This window comes from Actinia tenebrosa, unplaced genomic scaffold (assembly GCF_029948245.1).
Source record: "Actinia tenebrosa isolate PJP-AT-01 unplaced genomic scaffold, QUT_ActTen_1.0 PGA_scaffold16__25_contigs__length_10494907, whole genome shotgun sequence".
Taxonomy (NCBI): domain Eukaryota; kingdom Metazoa; phylum Cnidaria; class Anthozoa; order Actiniaria; family Actiniidae; genus Actinia; species Actinia tenebrosa.
Window position 1 is genome coordinate 2,260,144 of NW_028292576.1, and position 18,166 is coordinate 2,278,309.

General features: G+C 34.8%; 1 protein-coding gene across 3 annotated transcripts; it reads left to right on the forward strand.

The window, feature by feature from the left end:
* Nucleotides 1–15,563, forward strand: LOC116298085 (glycine receptor subunit alphaZ1). 3 transcript variants are annotated; one of them, XM_031706446.2, is made up of 10 exons: nucleotides 4,974–5,083; nucleotides 5,675–5,715; nucleotides 7,201–7,293; nucleotides 10,082–10,229; nucleotides 10,916–11,136; nucleotides 11,413–11,495; nucleotides 11,926–12,063; nucleotides 12,699–12,913; nucleotides 13,894–14,067; nucleotides 14,808–15,563. In XM_031706446.2, exons 3-10 carry the CDS (start codon nucleotides 7,226–7,228, stop codon nucleotides 15,102–15,104), a joined length of 1,344 nt encoding a protein of 447 aa, XP_031562306.1. In that variant the 5' UTR covers nucleotides 4,974–5,083; nucleotides 5,675–5,715; nucleotides 7,201–7,225; the 3' UTR covers nucleotides 15,105–15,563. The 3 variants fall into 3 exon arrangements, with proteins under 3 accessions (XP_031562305.1, XP_031562306.1, XP_088887141.1); XM_031706445.2 differs by lacking the exons at nucleotides 4,974–5,083; nucleotides 5,675–5,715 and adding an exon at nucleotides 1–75; XM_089031015.1 differs by lacking the exon at nucleotides 5,675–5,715 and having other exon boundaries at nucleotides 4,980–5,083.
* Nucleotides 15,564–18,166: the final 2,603 nt, after the last annotated feature.

An 18,166-nucleotide genomic window follows, 5' to 3' on the forward strand; every position in this document is an offset into this window, starting at 1 on the left:
AGAGCCTTAATGAAAGTGCTAACTAGAAAATATCATGAAGCTGAACATCAAAAGTGCTTTAGATTTGCTTAATAGGTAAGTTGGTGATTTATGAATGGAATAAGTTTTATCGTTATCGACCTTGGCTTTTTTTACTAATTCGTATCTGTACTGTTGATATATCATTGATGCATGTCGCATGAATGCTTGGCTTTCTGCATTGATAACTCGTGATAACTGCGGCAGCCTATTGTTTTTACTCATCGGGGACTGATATATTATCCTTAAAACTCCATGACAACTTCAGCGATATATATATACATACACATATTTTTTCCTATTGTTTTACCTGGATTTTCAAGGATAGACAATAGGAAAATTATTCCTAATCGGTAAATTTACTAAATCACTATTCTACTAAATTAAAAGTGTTCTATTCTTGTAAGACAACCTTCTTGAAAGTAAGAACATGCGTAATAAGTAAATTACGAGCCTTAGATGAAACGACTGAAGAAGAGTGCCATACAAGCCTTTCACAACTTCAAGTCGCGTAAAAAATGAGCCAGCTGTCCACAGTTTCTAGTTGAGCTGGCTCATTTTTTACGCGACTTGAAGTTGTGAAAGGCTTGTATGGCACTCTTCTTCAGTCGTTTCATCTAAGGCTCGTAATTTACTTATTACGCATGTTCTTATTTGATATCCGAGCCCATCCCACACGGCGCACTGCCATATCTATCTAGTACTTCTTGAAAGTAGGTAGGTATCTCATTGAAAATTTTAAATATTATTATTACTATTATGCCTTACTTTGATGCGAGACAAGTCAAATACATAAGGTTTTTAAGTACCAGAACTGATTTAATAGAATATATTTATCTATATAATTTCACCTTTTACACCTAAAAATTCTCTAATATATATTTAATAATATCTTATTGCGCTCAAACAAAATATTTTATATTCTTCACGGATACAACATCTCGAAAAATATACTTTTTTTAAGGAACGGGTAAAGAATTATTCATTTTTTTCATTTTGTTGCATCTAATTAGTATTTGTGTATATGCATAAATGTATACTACAACCTTTCTGCAATCCAGAGTATATATATATATAATATATTTGTATCTTGTATCTTGCATTGTATCAGATAGATAGGTATCGCACAAAGTCAAGTTAAAGAAGTATTTTCCACAAAATGTCGTGGCTAAGCAATCGTATTTAATCATGTTTTACGTTCTGCATTTCGATTATGTATTATTATTATCATCATCATCATTATTGCTTCAAGCTTTATATTTCCCTACGAAAAAAGAGACTCAACTTATCTTCCGTGCTGTCAACAAAATGTGATGAATTTCGATGGAATAAGTAAATGTTTGCTTTACGGCTACCAATTTCACTTAGAGTATTAGTACTAAGTACTGATGACGAAGATGAAGTATAAAAACTTAAGTATCTGGACCAAAATGGAAGGTTAAAAAATAAACTTGGCACCAGCTCGCTTTATTTTATTTTAGTCTGTATTTATTGACACCATCTAGTCACCTGTACATGATAACTTTCATGCTAGTCATTTATAATAAGGCAAAAACAAAACAAGAAAGGAAAACAGGTTTTTGATACATTTTTTCAATAGGAAAATAAGAATATCCCTTTATTTTCCCACTGTTTTTCGCTTTTTTTCGTAAAGGCATTAAGAGGCACCATGTCTGTAAAAATCAAACATCCGGCGGCCACGTTGAAAAAATCGATTACGTATTCATATTTGGTCCAAAGATGTGGAATACCACCCAAATAAACGTACGGATGTTCATTTTGAATAATCTCACGTTTATTTGAGAAAATCGTGAAAATCGATTTCGGCCGTCGGGGCCCTCAATTCAGCCTAAATCCGAGGTGAAAATCGTAGGTCTAAGAAAGGCGCTCGTGTATAAAAATGAAGTAAATTAAAGAAGATTTGTTCTGGGAATATGGTAAAGGAAAGTTTAATGATTATTTTAAGCTAAAATATAAATAGGGGAAACGCGTTCTAATGAAACGTTTTCACTCACGTGAGAAGGCAACCATAAACAATAGAAACTTTATGCAAAGTATTTGCATAAAAATAGAGTTCAATTCCCGGAGGATAGAAAATGTATTGTTTTGGTATGCTGGCCGCTGTGACGTCACGTGAAAACGCTATATAAGTGAACAGGAATTTTTACAAATTACATTTTTTGGGTTCCCAAATATATAAATTTCACCATAAGTTTGCAAAGCGCATTTTCATATGCACCGAGTTTTTGGATTTTTCTGAAATTCCAGCCATAATATCTTCCAATGTTAAGCTAAATCATATATAAAATTCAGCTTAGGTTATTCAATGAGCGCTTTATACGAAACTCTCGAATTCAGAGAAATTTGAGTTGTTTGGGCTCGGCATCCGACGAAACCTGTTCGAGGCAGACATAACAATATCCTTAATATATTTTCTTGGTGTTCAGTTCTGACATTTGTTTTGATATTATTATCATTATTACTTGTTGATTGAATATTGAGTGTAATAAATCGTATTTTTTTGCACTTTTTCGATATTAGTTTAAAATACTGTTACTTATAAATTACAATTTGAAACAAGCATGTAAATTCACGGATGGGCACGATCTATATGATACCTTACAAGTACTTGCTTGATTATTGTTCATACTTAGTACTGAATTTTGGCTTCTATAATTTTTGCTCGTCTTATACTTAGACAGTAATGCGTAAATTACCTTTAATTGGCTCTTCAGCAGAGACCGGATGACTTTATTTTACGTCTAATTTTGCATCAAAGTATTTTCTTTAGATTCATAAATTTCATTTCTAGAAAGCCCAAGATCAATTTTAACAGCTCTTCATTTTGCTTATTGATCTCAGCTCCAGCCCGATTCATTTTGAGCCAGATGGATCAAAGGTAATTTACGCAATACTGTCTAAGTATACGACGAGTAAAAATTATAGAAGCCGAAATTCAGTAATGAACAATAATCAAACAATTTATCTTTTAGTTCGGATATCCCGGTGTTTTTCAGTCTAAATGTCCCAAAGCTGGCCTAAATGTAACTCTTTTTAGGACTCTGAAGTTGTATACGGGGCTTGCGAAGTATCATATAGATCGTACCGGTACGTGTGTTTGCATGCTTGTTTCAAAATTGTAATTCATAGGTAACAGTATTTTAAACTAATGTCGAAAAAGTGTCCAAGCTGAATTTTATATAAGATTTAGCTTAACATTTGATGGTATTATGGCTGGAATTCAGATAAATCCGAACACCCGGTGCCGTATGAAAATGTTCTTTGCAAATTAAGGGTGAAATTTAAATGTCTGAGAACCTGAAAAAAATGTAGTTTACAAAACGTTCCTGTTCACTTTTTAAAACGAGTTTCCCTATTTACATTTTGGCTTAGAATAATCATTAATCTTTCCTTTACCATATTCCAAAAACAGATCTTCTCTAGTTTGCTTCATTTTTATTTGCGAGCGCCTTTCTTGCCTTCTTAGACCTACCACCTTCACATCGGATTTAGGCTGAAATGAGGGCGCCGACGGCCAAAATCGATTTTCACTATTTGTTCAAAATGATAAAAGTGAAATTATTCAAAATGAACATCAGTACGTTTATTTGGGTGGTATCCACATCTTTGGACCAAATATGAACAAAATCGATTTTTTTTAACGTGGCCACCGATTTTCGAATATGTTTGATTTTTACAGACATTGCCTCTTTTAAAATTGCTTGTTCAATGACATTAAAATTAGACAGATTATCTCATTGACAATTTTAAAAAAAATTAGTCAGTACAGGGCGCTAGGGCAAAAGTTGGTGGTTTTTTAGCGGTTAGACTCCGTTATATTGGTGTTTTTTTTAGCCGCTAGAAACTGTTTAAACTGTTACTTATCTGTTCTGTTATGTGCTGGCTTGACTTTTTCAGTTTTCCCGTCTGTATACGCCAAAAATACTGCTGTGACCAACGGTCCAATCGTACGTAACGAACTACTGTATCCTATACCTGCCTCGTGACCGCTTACGTAAGCGTACGCGTCGGTTACTAAGTTAATAAGTTAATCCCCTGAATAACCAAGAATGAACAGGGGCAGGAAAGGAAAGGCCAATCTATTGTTCTCTCGTCTGCTCGTATAATAGGATTAAAGTGAAAGGTACGGTGGCAATTTGTTTACTCAGCGATGACAGATGTGTAACCAACGAAACCTAACGAACCAACTTCGGATTTAGCCGAACGGGCCTCGCGGAATATGAGCGCTTTCAATGGTCATACCAATACAATGATACGATTATCCAGTTTTCATCATCGTTATCATCCAACGTGGGGCAATGTGGATAGAGTAACAATAACTAGACGAAAATCACTATAAAAGATAGCGGTCTAAATATTACATCTTCTCTAATGTTATACCTGTTTTGCATGTTTTTTCTCCGCACTCCTAACGCACCACGTTATTATAATGATAATAAGAAAAAAAAGGCATTTTGATATTATGAAAAGAGGATAATAATTGAACCAAGATAACTTAAGTACTTTAAATTAAAACTAAACTCGTTTGTGGTGCAAGAGTCACGATTAAGGGAAATTGATGTGCGCATACGTGAAACAACACTTTTTTGAGGAAAGGGATAGTGGGAAGAGTTGAAATTATTTATGTATTACACAGAAAATAAAGCCCATCGGGACGCAAAAAAGGAGTTGTATTTCAGTATGTCTATATTTTATTCTATTTACCGAAAATGAGACGATTCTTTTTAAATGTTAATGATATAAAATAGTCATAAAATGCTTTTACTTGACACTAGCGCGGAATATCTCATTTCCTCGTATTGTCTTTCAAAAACACTTGCTCGAAGGATACTTGTGTTTACATAGCTCTTGAGAATTGATATCCCACTTAAAATCTTTACTCAGCCAGTATATATGAAACTGTAATCATTGAACACAGCGGTAATTTTCATATTCGAAAGGGCAGACTCAGCAGTCACATGAAAGAGAATTCGGAATTACGTTTACGACCTTACTCAAAACTGTTCCAAAGCCAAAAGGATATACCAGAAAAAAGATATACCAGGTTAGTATACCTTAATTTCAAATTATTCAACCTTTTGATTCCTTTTGATTAAATCATTAATCATTTCACGAAATGCTTTATAGTAACGCCAGATTTACGTTTACCTCAGTTCGCATAGATTTTGCACGCGCTGCTGTGGGTAAAGGATTTTGAATCGACGGACCAACCGCTTGATGTCAGATTCTGAAAACCTTAGTAATCCCATGCATTTTGATTAAAATCCTAAATAAGTAGATAATACAATGTCATGGCTCTGTTAAAGCTTAAAAAAATCGGATATCTTTATTACGAAATGGTAAGTCAATTCCTTTAATATCATAACTCAGTGGTAGTGACTCCTTGCATTGAAATGTTTGGTTAATTACTGAGGATTCGACTGTGGTCGATTGTGTTTGTTTATTGCACCGTTAGTCAAAGGCCTATTTTGAAATATTGGTTGTCACTGACAATATTTATTAACTAATGAATATATATATTTCACTGATATATTTAGAAAGCTTATCAGTTATTCCGTTTATGTTATATATATTTCCACCTGTATCTAAAGGTTGATGTCGATCGTGATGACTAATATAGTCTAAATTATTTCAGTAAACAGATTTTGAAACTTCGCACAATTCAAAACAAAAGAGGTGAGATATTTTACGATTATTTTCTAATCTATAACCAATTTTAATTTTTTCTCCTACCCAAAATTATTGATTTTATCTTCTATAGCAAATGCTATTACATTAGCGCACGTGTACAGTTTCATTTTCCATGCTTAGCTTTTCAATTTCGTTTTTGTTCGAGTTGGTTACTGATGAGCCTTTTCGATTTAGTGTTACTGATGAGGGACTTTCGATACTCGTTCGATCCCGCGTCCATTATTTTCCTCGTTAAAATGTTTGTCTTAAGCTTCATCTTTCCGTGTTATCAATTTCATTTTATTATTTGTTGTTTTTTGTTTTTTTTTTCCCATTGTTTTCCTCGTTAAAAAGTTTGTCTTAAGCTTCATCTTTCCGTGTTTTTAATTTCATTTTATTATTTGTTTTGTTTTGTTTTGTTTTTGTTTTTTGTTTTTTGTTTTTTTTCATAATCCACATTTTTCAGTTTTCGAGAATTTTTTTATATGTAAGAGATAAGTAGCTTGAATTCTTCTCAGTCTCATAAATCTCATAAATCGCTTGATTTTTTGCGGTAAGATTGCTGAGGGATTTTGGTTTTGGTCGCAGAAACCACTTTCAAGGTAATTGGAGATCAGTTTCAAAATTAATGAAAGAAATATAGAAAAAAAATGCCAGCATCTTTCCTACGCCTATGCCAAGCTTGAAAAAAGTAACTCTTTATATTCACAGGAATTTATCGGAAAGAAAATACAAATATATTTCAAAATTTAATAACGTACACAAAAGTTTGTATTTGAAGATAGGACGAGGGTTATCAATGATAGCGTTAACCGAAGAACATACCGCAAGCTATGAATGACTTATCAGATATTTTATGCTTGTTAGATGACTCAGAGTTGTGATATAACCAAACAGCCCGTATAGTTTCTTATAATTTGAAATAAATGTAAACATCGTATACTGAAGAAGATCTATCACAAGGAAAGAAACATGCATATGTAAACATTTCAAGAGTCAGAGAAAACAAGTAAAATTCTTATAAGCATGACACCTGGCTATAATTTCAAATATATATATAGTATATATTTAATTTGAATATATATCGATATTCTGTTCTAGTCTAATTGAATCGTTTACCACATTGCATAGTGGACGGAAAGCCTAACAGGTTTTGCAACCATGATATAGGCTACTGATATTATACCATAAGAAATTGTCAAATAGCAGGAACCCATGGATATTTCGAATTTAAAATATCATTTGACCGTCAAAATTCACTGCTACTGAAAACATTGAGACAGTGAGTATTGATCGCAAATGCCTGTATTTTTTAGATTGCCTTCATAGCTTTCTTATTTCCGTGTATAAATACTACTGAGAAAAAGTTATAATGAGAGTTTAGAAAAGACCATGAAAATTATGAGTCACTTGTTCTTAACAAGTCTGCAATTGCAACGAAGTGTTTCCATGATATATACTTAGTAAGAAAATTATTTCATTACTTTCCAGCATAACGTCTTCCTTGAACGCCAAGATGAATGAAAAGGTTTTGCTGAATATTCTTTTATTCGTTCTAATTCCTTCTTTTGCAAAGCTACAAAGGTAAGCCGATTAGAATTAATGGTAATAGCTACTTTTTTAGGTCAAGATCTCCTAAATAACGTTAAAAGCTTTAAAAATAGTTTAAAGACATCCCTACTCAAAACTTCTACAATATATTGAAGGAGATTTTTGACTAAAGTAAAGATTTTAATCCTCCAGTCCTCTAAAATCTTTAATTCAGTCAATCCATCTCCCTCGAGACAGGCAATGTTTTTTTTTAATATTTCAGTTCTTCGATTGATGCTAGTCGACAAATGAGACAGGCATGAAACTATGTGGAAATGAATCAAAATTGCATTATGAATAATATGCAAAATTAAAAGTTACGAAAACGGATATGGACTCAAACCTTGAAATTAATGGCAGTTCCTTTAAACATAGACTAAGGATGTCAATGTAGATAGAATACTAAGCCAGCTTATATGAGGAAAATAAGAAGTTAAAGCTGACCTTTATTGCTACAAAGTCATTAGGCTTCATATCATATTTGAGGGAACAAGATGACCCCACCTTCTCAGTCGTTAAAAATATTTTTTATACGTGACATTATTCAAACTAAAGTTGTCGGAGTCGTAGCAATGAGGCCAACGGCGATAGGCCATTCCAACTGATGCAATTGTACAATTAAGCACAAATAATCGAGAGCTTTAAAATGGTTCCTTTGACTCAGGAAACAACACTATAACCTTGAAATTCGTGTTTTGACTTACAAAGGAGTTTTGCTGCTAAATGCCTCCAGAACATGATTTCAATTAGGAGCTTTATGATAAAGAGACTTTAAAAGCTAGTACCTGACTCTTGGCCATTGAACCGCAAAATAAATACATACATATATATAACGAATCACCTTGGTTTTAGTTTCTATGTCAGAACCGTAGTTTCAATAATATCACATAGGTTTTAGAAAATTCGAGAAAAGTTTATAGAAACTGAAAACTAAATTTCATATTTCTATATTTTCTATTTCATACAGGTGATTTCGATTGTGTGCTGACATGCAGTTCTGGTCTGTCAAAGTGATTATTCATTATTATCTATTTCCATTATTAAACAACTAAATATGATATTTATCCGTCTCTCAGTATCGTTTTTATTTATTTATTTATTTTATTTATTTTTCTTTTTTTTTTTTTTTTTTTAAATTGAGCCCAAGGCTAGATTTGGTACCGAAAACAATACTAGAACTATAAACAAAATAGTCGCTAACTAAGGTGACTCCAACATTTTAATTTCCCAAACTCGGCAGACAGAGTGATTATAACAATGATCCACATATTCTCACATTTGTATGACAATGATCTGCTTATCAAGAATATAAAGTTTCATGGAAATCTATCGATTTTTAAGCGAACAGAAGGACAATAACGAAGCAATGTTACAAAAAATTGGCCCCTAATTATAATGTCAAAAAGGACTAAAAACACATATCGAATACACCGTTTGAAAGGCTAAATGTTTGATCTCCTATATGAGCAAAATTCGGAAATATCCGATTGTTTTTGACAAAATAAGAGCTAGTTAAATCAATCGATGAATTTACTAATGTTGGAGTCACCTTAACTGCTATACGGCAACACAAATACTTTATTGCGGATTCTTCAGCGAGGGGTCAGTCAGACAGGCTATAATCACCTAAGATTTCAGTTCGAAATAAAGATGAAAAATATCTAGGCCGCTCAAAATATTCCAATACCTGCCTATAGTGAAGAGCACTGTTCATGATTATGACGAGATGTGTGATGCTTTATTAATTTGTTTTATTGTTTTGTCGATTTTACGAGTAAAAAGTACTGTTTTTAAAATATAAGGTCTTGCCTGAGTCGCGGTAAAAAGCTGAAACGGAAACAGCGGAAAGCTGAGAGAGCTGAAAAGTGTAGAAATATCAGAAATTCAACCTATTTCTGTACTTGAATTACTTTAGAGCTGCAAGAGCTTTGATTTTTTTCCTTTAATGACTTGGATTCTTTCATCTCTTTTGTTAACTCTTTTCACCCTGCCTTAGACTTTACGTGGGAGGTTAGTGAAACATCAGTCACTTTCCTTGACATCTTGCTTAGTGTTAATGACGACCGTCTTAGCACTAGTGTCCATTACAAACCTACTGACTCTCATTCTTATTTACTCTACTCGTCTTCTCATCCTAAGCACACTCTTAACGCTATTCCGTTCTCGCAATTTCTTCGTCTTCGTCGTTTGTGTAGTGATGATCTTGATTTTTCTGTTAAATGTTCTGAGATGCGTTCCTTCTTCCTTAAGCGTAATTATCCTGCTCATGTTATTGATCGCTCCATTCGTAAAGTTCCTACTATTGATCGTACCACCGCTCTCACTCCTCACACTCGTCCCTCTAATGATCGCATTCCTTTCAGTGAAAGGTGTTGCATTTGTATCCCCAGAAAATATTCTTAATTTTTCGCACAGAAAACATTAATTTTTTAGATATGCAAACATGTACCTCAGAACTAAATTATTCGTAAATTATTCTTTTAACCTCAATGTAAATAAATCCACAAAATTTGATGCTATATAATGTATATTATTATATGACCTCACATGTTGATTTCTACGAAGGAAGGAAATCGGAGAAAAAGAAGAAAACCCTCGTTGTAAGTGAGAGAACAACACATCAGACAAACTCAACTCACATATATGATCCAGTTTGAGCCTCGTTTTTAACCCGCACGTCACCACAGCGGTGAAAGGCAGTAAACCACTATTTTACAAAGCTAGCTTTTTTTTTTTTTTTTTTTTTTTTTTTTGATTTTTGATTTTTTGTATTCTTTCAAAGGTATAATGAGACATCAAAGATGATAGATTACTTGTTAGATAAAGAGCAATATGATAACAGACTCCGCCCTGGCTTCCAGGAACAAATCGTCAATGTAACGGTTGCCATGACGATTGTGCACTTCGGACAAATTCGAGAAAAAGAAATGGTGAGCGTTGTAGTTTTGAAGTTGGAACGTTTCAGTAAGCGTCTGTACTAGCATTTAGCATTTTAAAAATAATCTTATATAATCACACAAATGGTAAGTAGCCCCCTCCTCACGCGGTAAAAAACCTAAACATTCATGCAGTCACATGGTAAGTTTGACATACCGATGTTCTGCAAACGAGTAGCCCCCTTCCTAAAGCTTGTGGCTACGCCCCTGCAATACATCATAACTTATGAATTCAGGTTGTCCACTAGATAAAGTGAGACCACTAGATACAGGGTGACCACTAGATATAGGGTGACCACTAGATACAGGGTGACCACTAGATACAGGGTGACCACTAGATACAGGGTGACCACTAGATACAGGGTGACCACTAGATACAGGGTGACCACTAGATACAGGGTGACCACTAGATACAAGGTGACCACTAGATACAGGGTAACCACTAGATACAGGGTAACCACTAGATACAGGGTGACCACTAGATACAGGGGGCCACTAGATACAGGGTGACCACAGGTTGACCACTAGGACCACTAGATACAGGGTAACCACTAGATACAGGGTGACCACTAGATACAGGGTGACCACTAAATACAGGGTAACCACAATGGGACCACTAGGTAAACGGATACCAAGCTCCCTAAGTTTCTTCATGTGTTTCTTTTGTTTATCTGTTTTAGGATTTCAATATAGACATATTTTTTTATCAAGAATGGTATGACGAAAGGCTTGTTCACTCCCTTCCATATCCTATAAACCTAAGTGGTGGTAATCACAATCATCTCGTTTGGATGCCAGATACCTTTTTCTTAAACATCAAAACAGCCAAGACCCATGACGTACCCTCAGAAAATACCAAAGTCACAATTCGGAATAATGGTCTGGTTAGGTATAGTACCAGGTAAGTTATCGTTTTCTTTGATTAATTACATTCGATATATACTTAATTATAACCATGACATACCACGAGAATCTTACCAGTTGAGCTAGTCTACAATAGTAATATTTGGTAGTAGAATGATTCAATACTGTAAGGGAGAGGTATTCTAGTAGCTAGAGTCGTGCTCTCCCCTCTATCCGCATGCACCATAAATTAATTTACGCACGCTAAGCATTGACCGTTGCTTAAATGTACCATTCTCTACCATTTCCCTCACTCAATTTTTATACTTTTTAGATTAACATTAACAGCTGGATGTGAAATGAACTTACTGGATTATCCTCTGGATGCACAAACATGCAGTCTCACTATAGTGAGCTGTAAGTCATAATTAAGACTATCTTTTAGCTGTTGCCACTCCGATATTGATCTTATTGATTACATTGACAATGTGGGCCTCCGCCAGCTAGTTATGTAGTTTTGTTTCATATATTTTTTTGCTGTTAATAAACCTCAGCTTTCGACGTCTTCTTGATTTGGATCATGCAGATTAGCCGAAAAGTTTCGCGCAGGTGATGCACGCCTGCCCTTCCGCGTTACACAGATATCTGTAGCAGATCGATTGAAACTTGTGAGAATTTAACACATTCAGTGGTCTCTATATTTTAGTGTCTTGAGTGAATATGAAAAATTAATTGCTTTCTGTTTTTACTTTTTTTATTGCTGTTGTTGTTGTTGTTGTTGTTGTTGTTGTTGTGTTGTGGTTGTTGCTTTTAACTTAAGACAGTTGCATTTCATTGGAATCTTCAGATTCATATCCTATAGAAGACCTTGTCTACGATTGGGCTGGAAGTACTGACGAAAGTATTGAAGTCATGAACACAGCCATGAATGAGTTTACCCTAGAAAGCATAGCACTCCAAAAGGAAAACTACAAGTATAAGGCTGGTAGGGAATAGTTGTTTTGCTTATAATACCCTCAACAAAATTATTCGATTCTGATTGGACAAGAGGTGTACAATTAAATCGTTAATTGTACTATATAGAGTTACAAGTTGCTCAATTTCGTTGAGTGTATCACTATTCGGAATTGATCGATAATCGTAATATTTTTAAAAGTCTCCAATCGAGTCCAATTTTGAAAAAAAAATTCAAAATATCACTCGTACATATCAATTCCGAATTGTACTGCGATTTCCTATACTATACTTGCCAATACTTCCTTTCACAGCGTCCTGCGCCATCTTGAAAGGTAGCGGCGCCTTTGAATAATTGTGTAAGATGTTTAAAAAGGTATCTATTATTGCAAGCTCACCGTTCCTCTCGCTTCTATCGAAAGGCTTGGATACCTTTCAAGATGGCGCAGGGAACTGTGAAGGGGACTATTGCCATCGTTAGCCCATAAAAGTGAATTCAGTTCTTGTTTCTTAGGAATTTGTTTGTTTATTTCACACCTTTTATACAAGGATTTTATTCGTATATCTCCATAATTCTTCCCTCAATTTCTTAGACGTGCCCTGACTTAGACCAACCCACATAGGTAGCTCGAGAGCTGGATGAAATTGATTTTCGGTTTGTTTTAGGTTACTGGACACACCTCAATGTCTTGTTTACCTTCAAACGCAGAATTGGGTATTCGATGTTACAAGTCTACGCACCAATATTATTGATTGTAACTTTATCTTGGCTGTCTTTCTGGATCTCAAAAGATGCTGCTCCAGCAAGGATAGCTCTAGGCATCACTACTGTGTTAACTATAGTCACACTGATGGGATCATTAAGGAGCGAATTTCCAAAGGTAATCGTCTTATAATTTATAGATAAAACTGCCTAATGCTCGTTGCCATTGAAGAGGTATATAACAACAATAAAATAAAGTAAAATAAAATAAAATAAAATAAAATAGGACAGGACAGGACAGGACAGGACAGGACAGGACAGGACAGGACAGGACAGGACAGGACAGGACAGGACAGCACAGGACAGGACAGGACAGGACAGGACAGGACAGGATAGCATAAAATAAAATAAAATAAAATAAAACGAAACGAAACGAAACGAAACGAAACGAAACGAAACGAAACGAAACGAAACGAAACGAAACGAAACGAAACGAAACGAAACGAAACGAAACGAAACGAAACGAAACGAAACGAAACGAAACGAAACGAAACGAAACGAAACGAAACGAAACGAAACGAAACGAAACGAAACGAAACGAAACGAACGAAACGAAACGAAACGAAACGAAACGAAACGAAACGAAACGAAATGAAATGAAATGAAATGAAATGAAATGAAATGAAATGAAATGAAATGAAATGAAATGAAATGAAATGAAATGAAATGAAATGAAATGAAATGAAATGAAATGAAATGAAATGAAATGAAATGAAATGAAATGAAATGAAATGAAATGAAATGAAATGAAATGAAATGAAATGAAATAAAATAAAATAAAATAAAATAAAAATAAATAGGATTTAGCAGTGACATTTCTTAGGAGTGGCTCTTCATCCACTTTAATTCCAATAGGAATTTTGGAGTTGATTTTTTCGGAGGGAGGAACAGGAGAACCTGGATAATCCTAGAAGCACAGGAGAGAACCAACCAGCGATCGATCAAAATGTCTCAAATATGGTTCAAAGTAGATATGACTGATTGCCTTTTAAATACGGCTTTTTAATATCCTCTTCCCTGTCCCCCCTGTAATTGTCAAACATTTTCTACAAGAATGATGAATTTATTAATGAGGCTTTTCCTTTTTCGTGTGCTCAGGTATCATATGTCAAGGCCATCGATCTATTCTTCATTGTCTCTTTTCTGTTCGTGTTTGGTACCATTATGGAGTATATACTGGTGCTAGTGAAATGTGCCATGGAGGAAAAAGCAGAGAAAGAGAGAGAAGGCAGACATAAGCATCTTGCGCAGGAAATGAGAAAAGAATATGCGGTAAGACTTAAGGACGTTTATTGACATATCGTTGGTGTAGCTGATTGTTCCCGACTTGCCTGCGACGTATTATTAATATAGGAACATAATCGGTCGTCTACCTGCGATGTTGACAGCAAATTACTGGATTGGTGGAACAATATTGAAAACTTGCTAGATTTTCGCCGTTCCGGTTTTACATTACAAGTGCCTCCCAGGCTGATGGCTACATGACTACCGCATTAATCACCAGCTATTTATCCCAAGCATCGATATATCGGGAATGCCATACAGGCTTAAGGCAACAAATGCAAGTCCACACTTGTAGCAAAATAGCTTAATATGTCTAACTTTCAGTATAAGTTTTAAAAGCTAAGCAATATTTTTTGGGTCATTTTCGAGAGTTCCATGAACAATTAAAGAGAGACAAATAATAAATTTATTTCTTTCGGTAAAAATGGCTTGTTTTTGACAGGTTTTCATGTTTGTCTTGTTCGCGCGTTTTTACCAAATAAAAGGTGAACGTCCACGCAATTTGGTAGCTAAACAAAGCCGGTGACTTAATTTTTTGTATTTGCTAAAATGACGTTTTCTATGATGTACTGTCATCATGCAAAACATAAAAAACTGACGATCTTTTGCTCATAAACGCGTTTTGGAATGTAGTACTCGCGCTCCAAAGTTTGACGATTTTTCACCGTAAAGCAGTACTCTCTTTTCAATATGCAAAGCGTTTTCAGTCTTATTTCTATTTCAAACAGAAAAGTTCTTCCTTCAATAAAACTCGAGTGAATGCCAGAGAAATCCCGACAGAAGAAGGCATCGAAGTTTCCCAGAATGGCCAGGAACAATCGTCATGTGAAAACCAACGACAAGCTTCGCAAAGAATGGGAATGCCAGGAAGAACAATCGAAAAAACTAAGAACCTGGTACGATTTGTACTCTTCGAGCACGACGCCCATGTAGTGGACCGAGTGTCTAGGGTCGCTTTTCCGTTGGCTTATTTGCTTTTTAATGTTGTATACTGGATGTATTATTCTTTTGCATCCTTCTCCTGAAAACCTTATTGGATATTGTTTTCAGCATAAGTGATACTTTTTCTTAACTCCTTAGCTGTAAATACCGAGTAGACATAACAAAAATTATGCGTTCAGTGTGTGTAATGAAATAGAGAGAATAAGAGAAAAATATCAAATGCCGGAATCGAACCCACTCGGTATTCAAGTCCGATGTGTTAACCACTACACTACAAGGACCAACCATGCTGGTAACGCAGCCGGAATATGAAATACGGTATATTCGTAAGGATCCCAGAGCGATATTTGTTTCTCTATAGGTATTTGTAAGATTGTAAGATGCGTCACTATTGCAGCATCCAAAGCTGAAGAGCGAGTAGTTAGAAGTAGTTATGCACGTTTCTATGGCGCGTTTCAGAGGACAAAATTATATATGTGTCACTTATACCATTTGATTTTTGAAAAACAATCTTTTTATGCATTAAAACCTTTGAAAACACACCTGTTCTTTGTGAGATGACTACGGAAAATCTCTTTATGCATTACTACTTTTGAAAACACACTTTTTACAACAACTTACAAATTTCTCGCGCGCTGATTGGTTATTTTTTATCAACAATAAGAGGACAGACAGATAAAGCTGACGTCAGCGAGCGCGCATTCTTTCCGTTGGTTGGTTTGATCACTAAAAATGAAAAGTTTTTATCGTTTTTGTTATTGTAAAAAACAAATAGACATCAGTTTTTTTATGTGTCTGTCCTCTTATTGTCAATAGAAAAACAACAACAACAACAACACGCCTCGTGGATCCACATTACTTTGACAATGTGATGACGCAATTTATCGTCAATAAGAGGAGAGACTCATAAAAAGCTTATGTCTATCTGTTAACTTCTTTGTGAGTTGACTTACGAAAAACGTTGACCGGCTCGTGCAGAGTTTTAAACCCGCTAAGCCTCTCGTTTCACATCCGTAAACTGCCGTATGATGTCACGCACTGTTTTTCCCGCACTTGAAACCCACTTCCGTCTCGAATACAGTAACAATTACTGTAACAATTTAAGAATCAATTTTTGAACGACTTCTGCTTACGACTTCCGAACACTCGATAACTTCCGAACACTCGATAACTTCCGAACACTCGATGACTTGCGAAATACTTTTACGCCATGCGTTGTTTGGTCCCATTTAATCACGTGATCTGTTTTTCCAGGTAGTATACCACTTTAGTTTTATGTTAATGTGACAATGAGAAATAATTGTTAAATTAAATTGTTAAATTGTTAAACGCCACGAACAACAGATATGAGATCTGACTGGGTAAATGAAATTAAACAACATAAAGAAGAATGATGAAAATCCAGCATACTGTATGTAGAAAGATACTCCAACGATGTTTCGGCAACCATTAGTTCAGTTGCCTTCTTCTTTTGAAGAAGGCAAGTAATGATTTGTTGAAACAATCCACAAGAATCGACCAATAACTTGTTCCTATTAATATTCCGAAGTCTGAATATAACCTAAAATACACTCACTGCAAAATCATTGTCTAATTCAAAACAAAGGACATCTATCGCGGGCCTATTGATGAAGAAACTGCCGAGTAATCTGGGTGGAAGAGTCCTAAAAATGTCTGTTAGCAAAAGCTTCTCTTCAAGAAAGTAGGGAAGACAGTGAATTCCTAAAAAAAGGTCCTTTAAAAAAGATTTGAAACATAAAACAAGTCTCTAAAGCGTCAAAGATCGTATTAGCAAAAAGAGCATCTTCGCATGCTTTCACGTATTATAGTGATGAATCACTTGTATATTGCAAAAAAGAATAAAAAGTCTCTGGTAGCCTACCTTTATGCCATAAATATCTAAATTTGAAAATATGAAGACGAAAGAGAAAAATGACAGCACACGTCTAAAACGTTATCATCTCGTGAACAATGAGGTGTAGAAACCTGGACATCTCGCAAAATGTTCTTGTTCCTATCGTTATAGAGGGGCTGTTTTCTGGAATAATCTACCAATAGACATTAGAGATTACGCTTTCCAGTGGAGGCTGTAAAGTACCTTCAAAAGACAGTGGGAAAGGTCCAAGACAAACGAAAATTAAAAGAGAAAAAAAATAAAGGTACGATTAAAAAATCATTGGCGAAGTTTGATAGCAAATTCAAATGTACATTTTCTTATTCTACATTTAGGAGCTTCCAAAAACTGTCTACATTTTAAAATTTAATGCAAATTCTGACAGAATGAAAGTGATTCCCTCCAAGCTGACACGGCAAACCTAGACGAGAATCTTAATCAGTACAATAGTGACAGTGGATGGGTTTTTGAAATAGCAGAATAAAAGTAAACGTTAAAAGCTGTCAGCTGTTGATACCATAAATGAATTTCAAATCTAGTTTCTCTCTTTTTTATAACAATTGAAGCAAACTGATAAAACAAATAATGTCTAAAGCGAGCCAGTACAATTCACATGTAACTGAAAAACTCCAATCCAGCCATCAATTCCTCGAATGATAGGAAGCATGGCTTGGTATGACGCGGAAGACCAAAGGCTAATCAGACTTAGCTAAAGGCATACCCATAAAAAAAATAGATAAGATGAATATTCATCAAAGCATTGCTTACCCACTTAGTTGCAGTCTTTGTTTTATTCCTCCAAATTATTTTAATTTCATCATCATCTCCATCATCATCTTTATAATTTCGATTAGTGTTTTAAGTAAAGCTAAAAAAGGGGATGCCATTTTTCAGGGATATAATTTTTAACCCAAGAGTTATTCTTATATTTTTTATATAAGGATGGACAAATACAACGGTTTTAAGTATAGCCTGTGACCATGACCATCTAACCCATGCCACGGTTGTCGGGAGCCAATAAAACAATGTTTTCGTTAATCAAGGGTTGAATAGTGTTTGAAATATTTCTTTAAGAAACATTATAGCAAAAGAAGAAAATGAGACAAAGCAAATTCAATGATAAACTGAGGGATGAAGCCAGATACGTGTATACCTATAAATTATTCAGTTTTTATCTCTCATTTGGAATTTAAATTAATGTCTAATACCACACATCAGTATATTTAAATATTCAACATTCATTATTGAAAG

Coding starts and splice junctions, on each gene's coding strand:
- LOC116298085 (XM_089031015.1), top strand. CDS start 4,998: ATGAAAGAGAATTCGGAATTACGTTTACGACCTTACTCAAAACTGTTC. Junction 12,064..12,698: donor AAACTACAAGTATAAGGCTG/GTAGGGAATAGT, acceptor GGTTTGTTTTAG/GTTACTGGACACACCTCAAT. Junction 14,068..14,807: donor AAATGAGAAAAGAATATGCG/GTAAGACTTAAG, acceptor TATTTCAAACAG/AAAAGTTCTTCCTTCAATAA.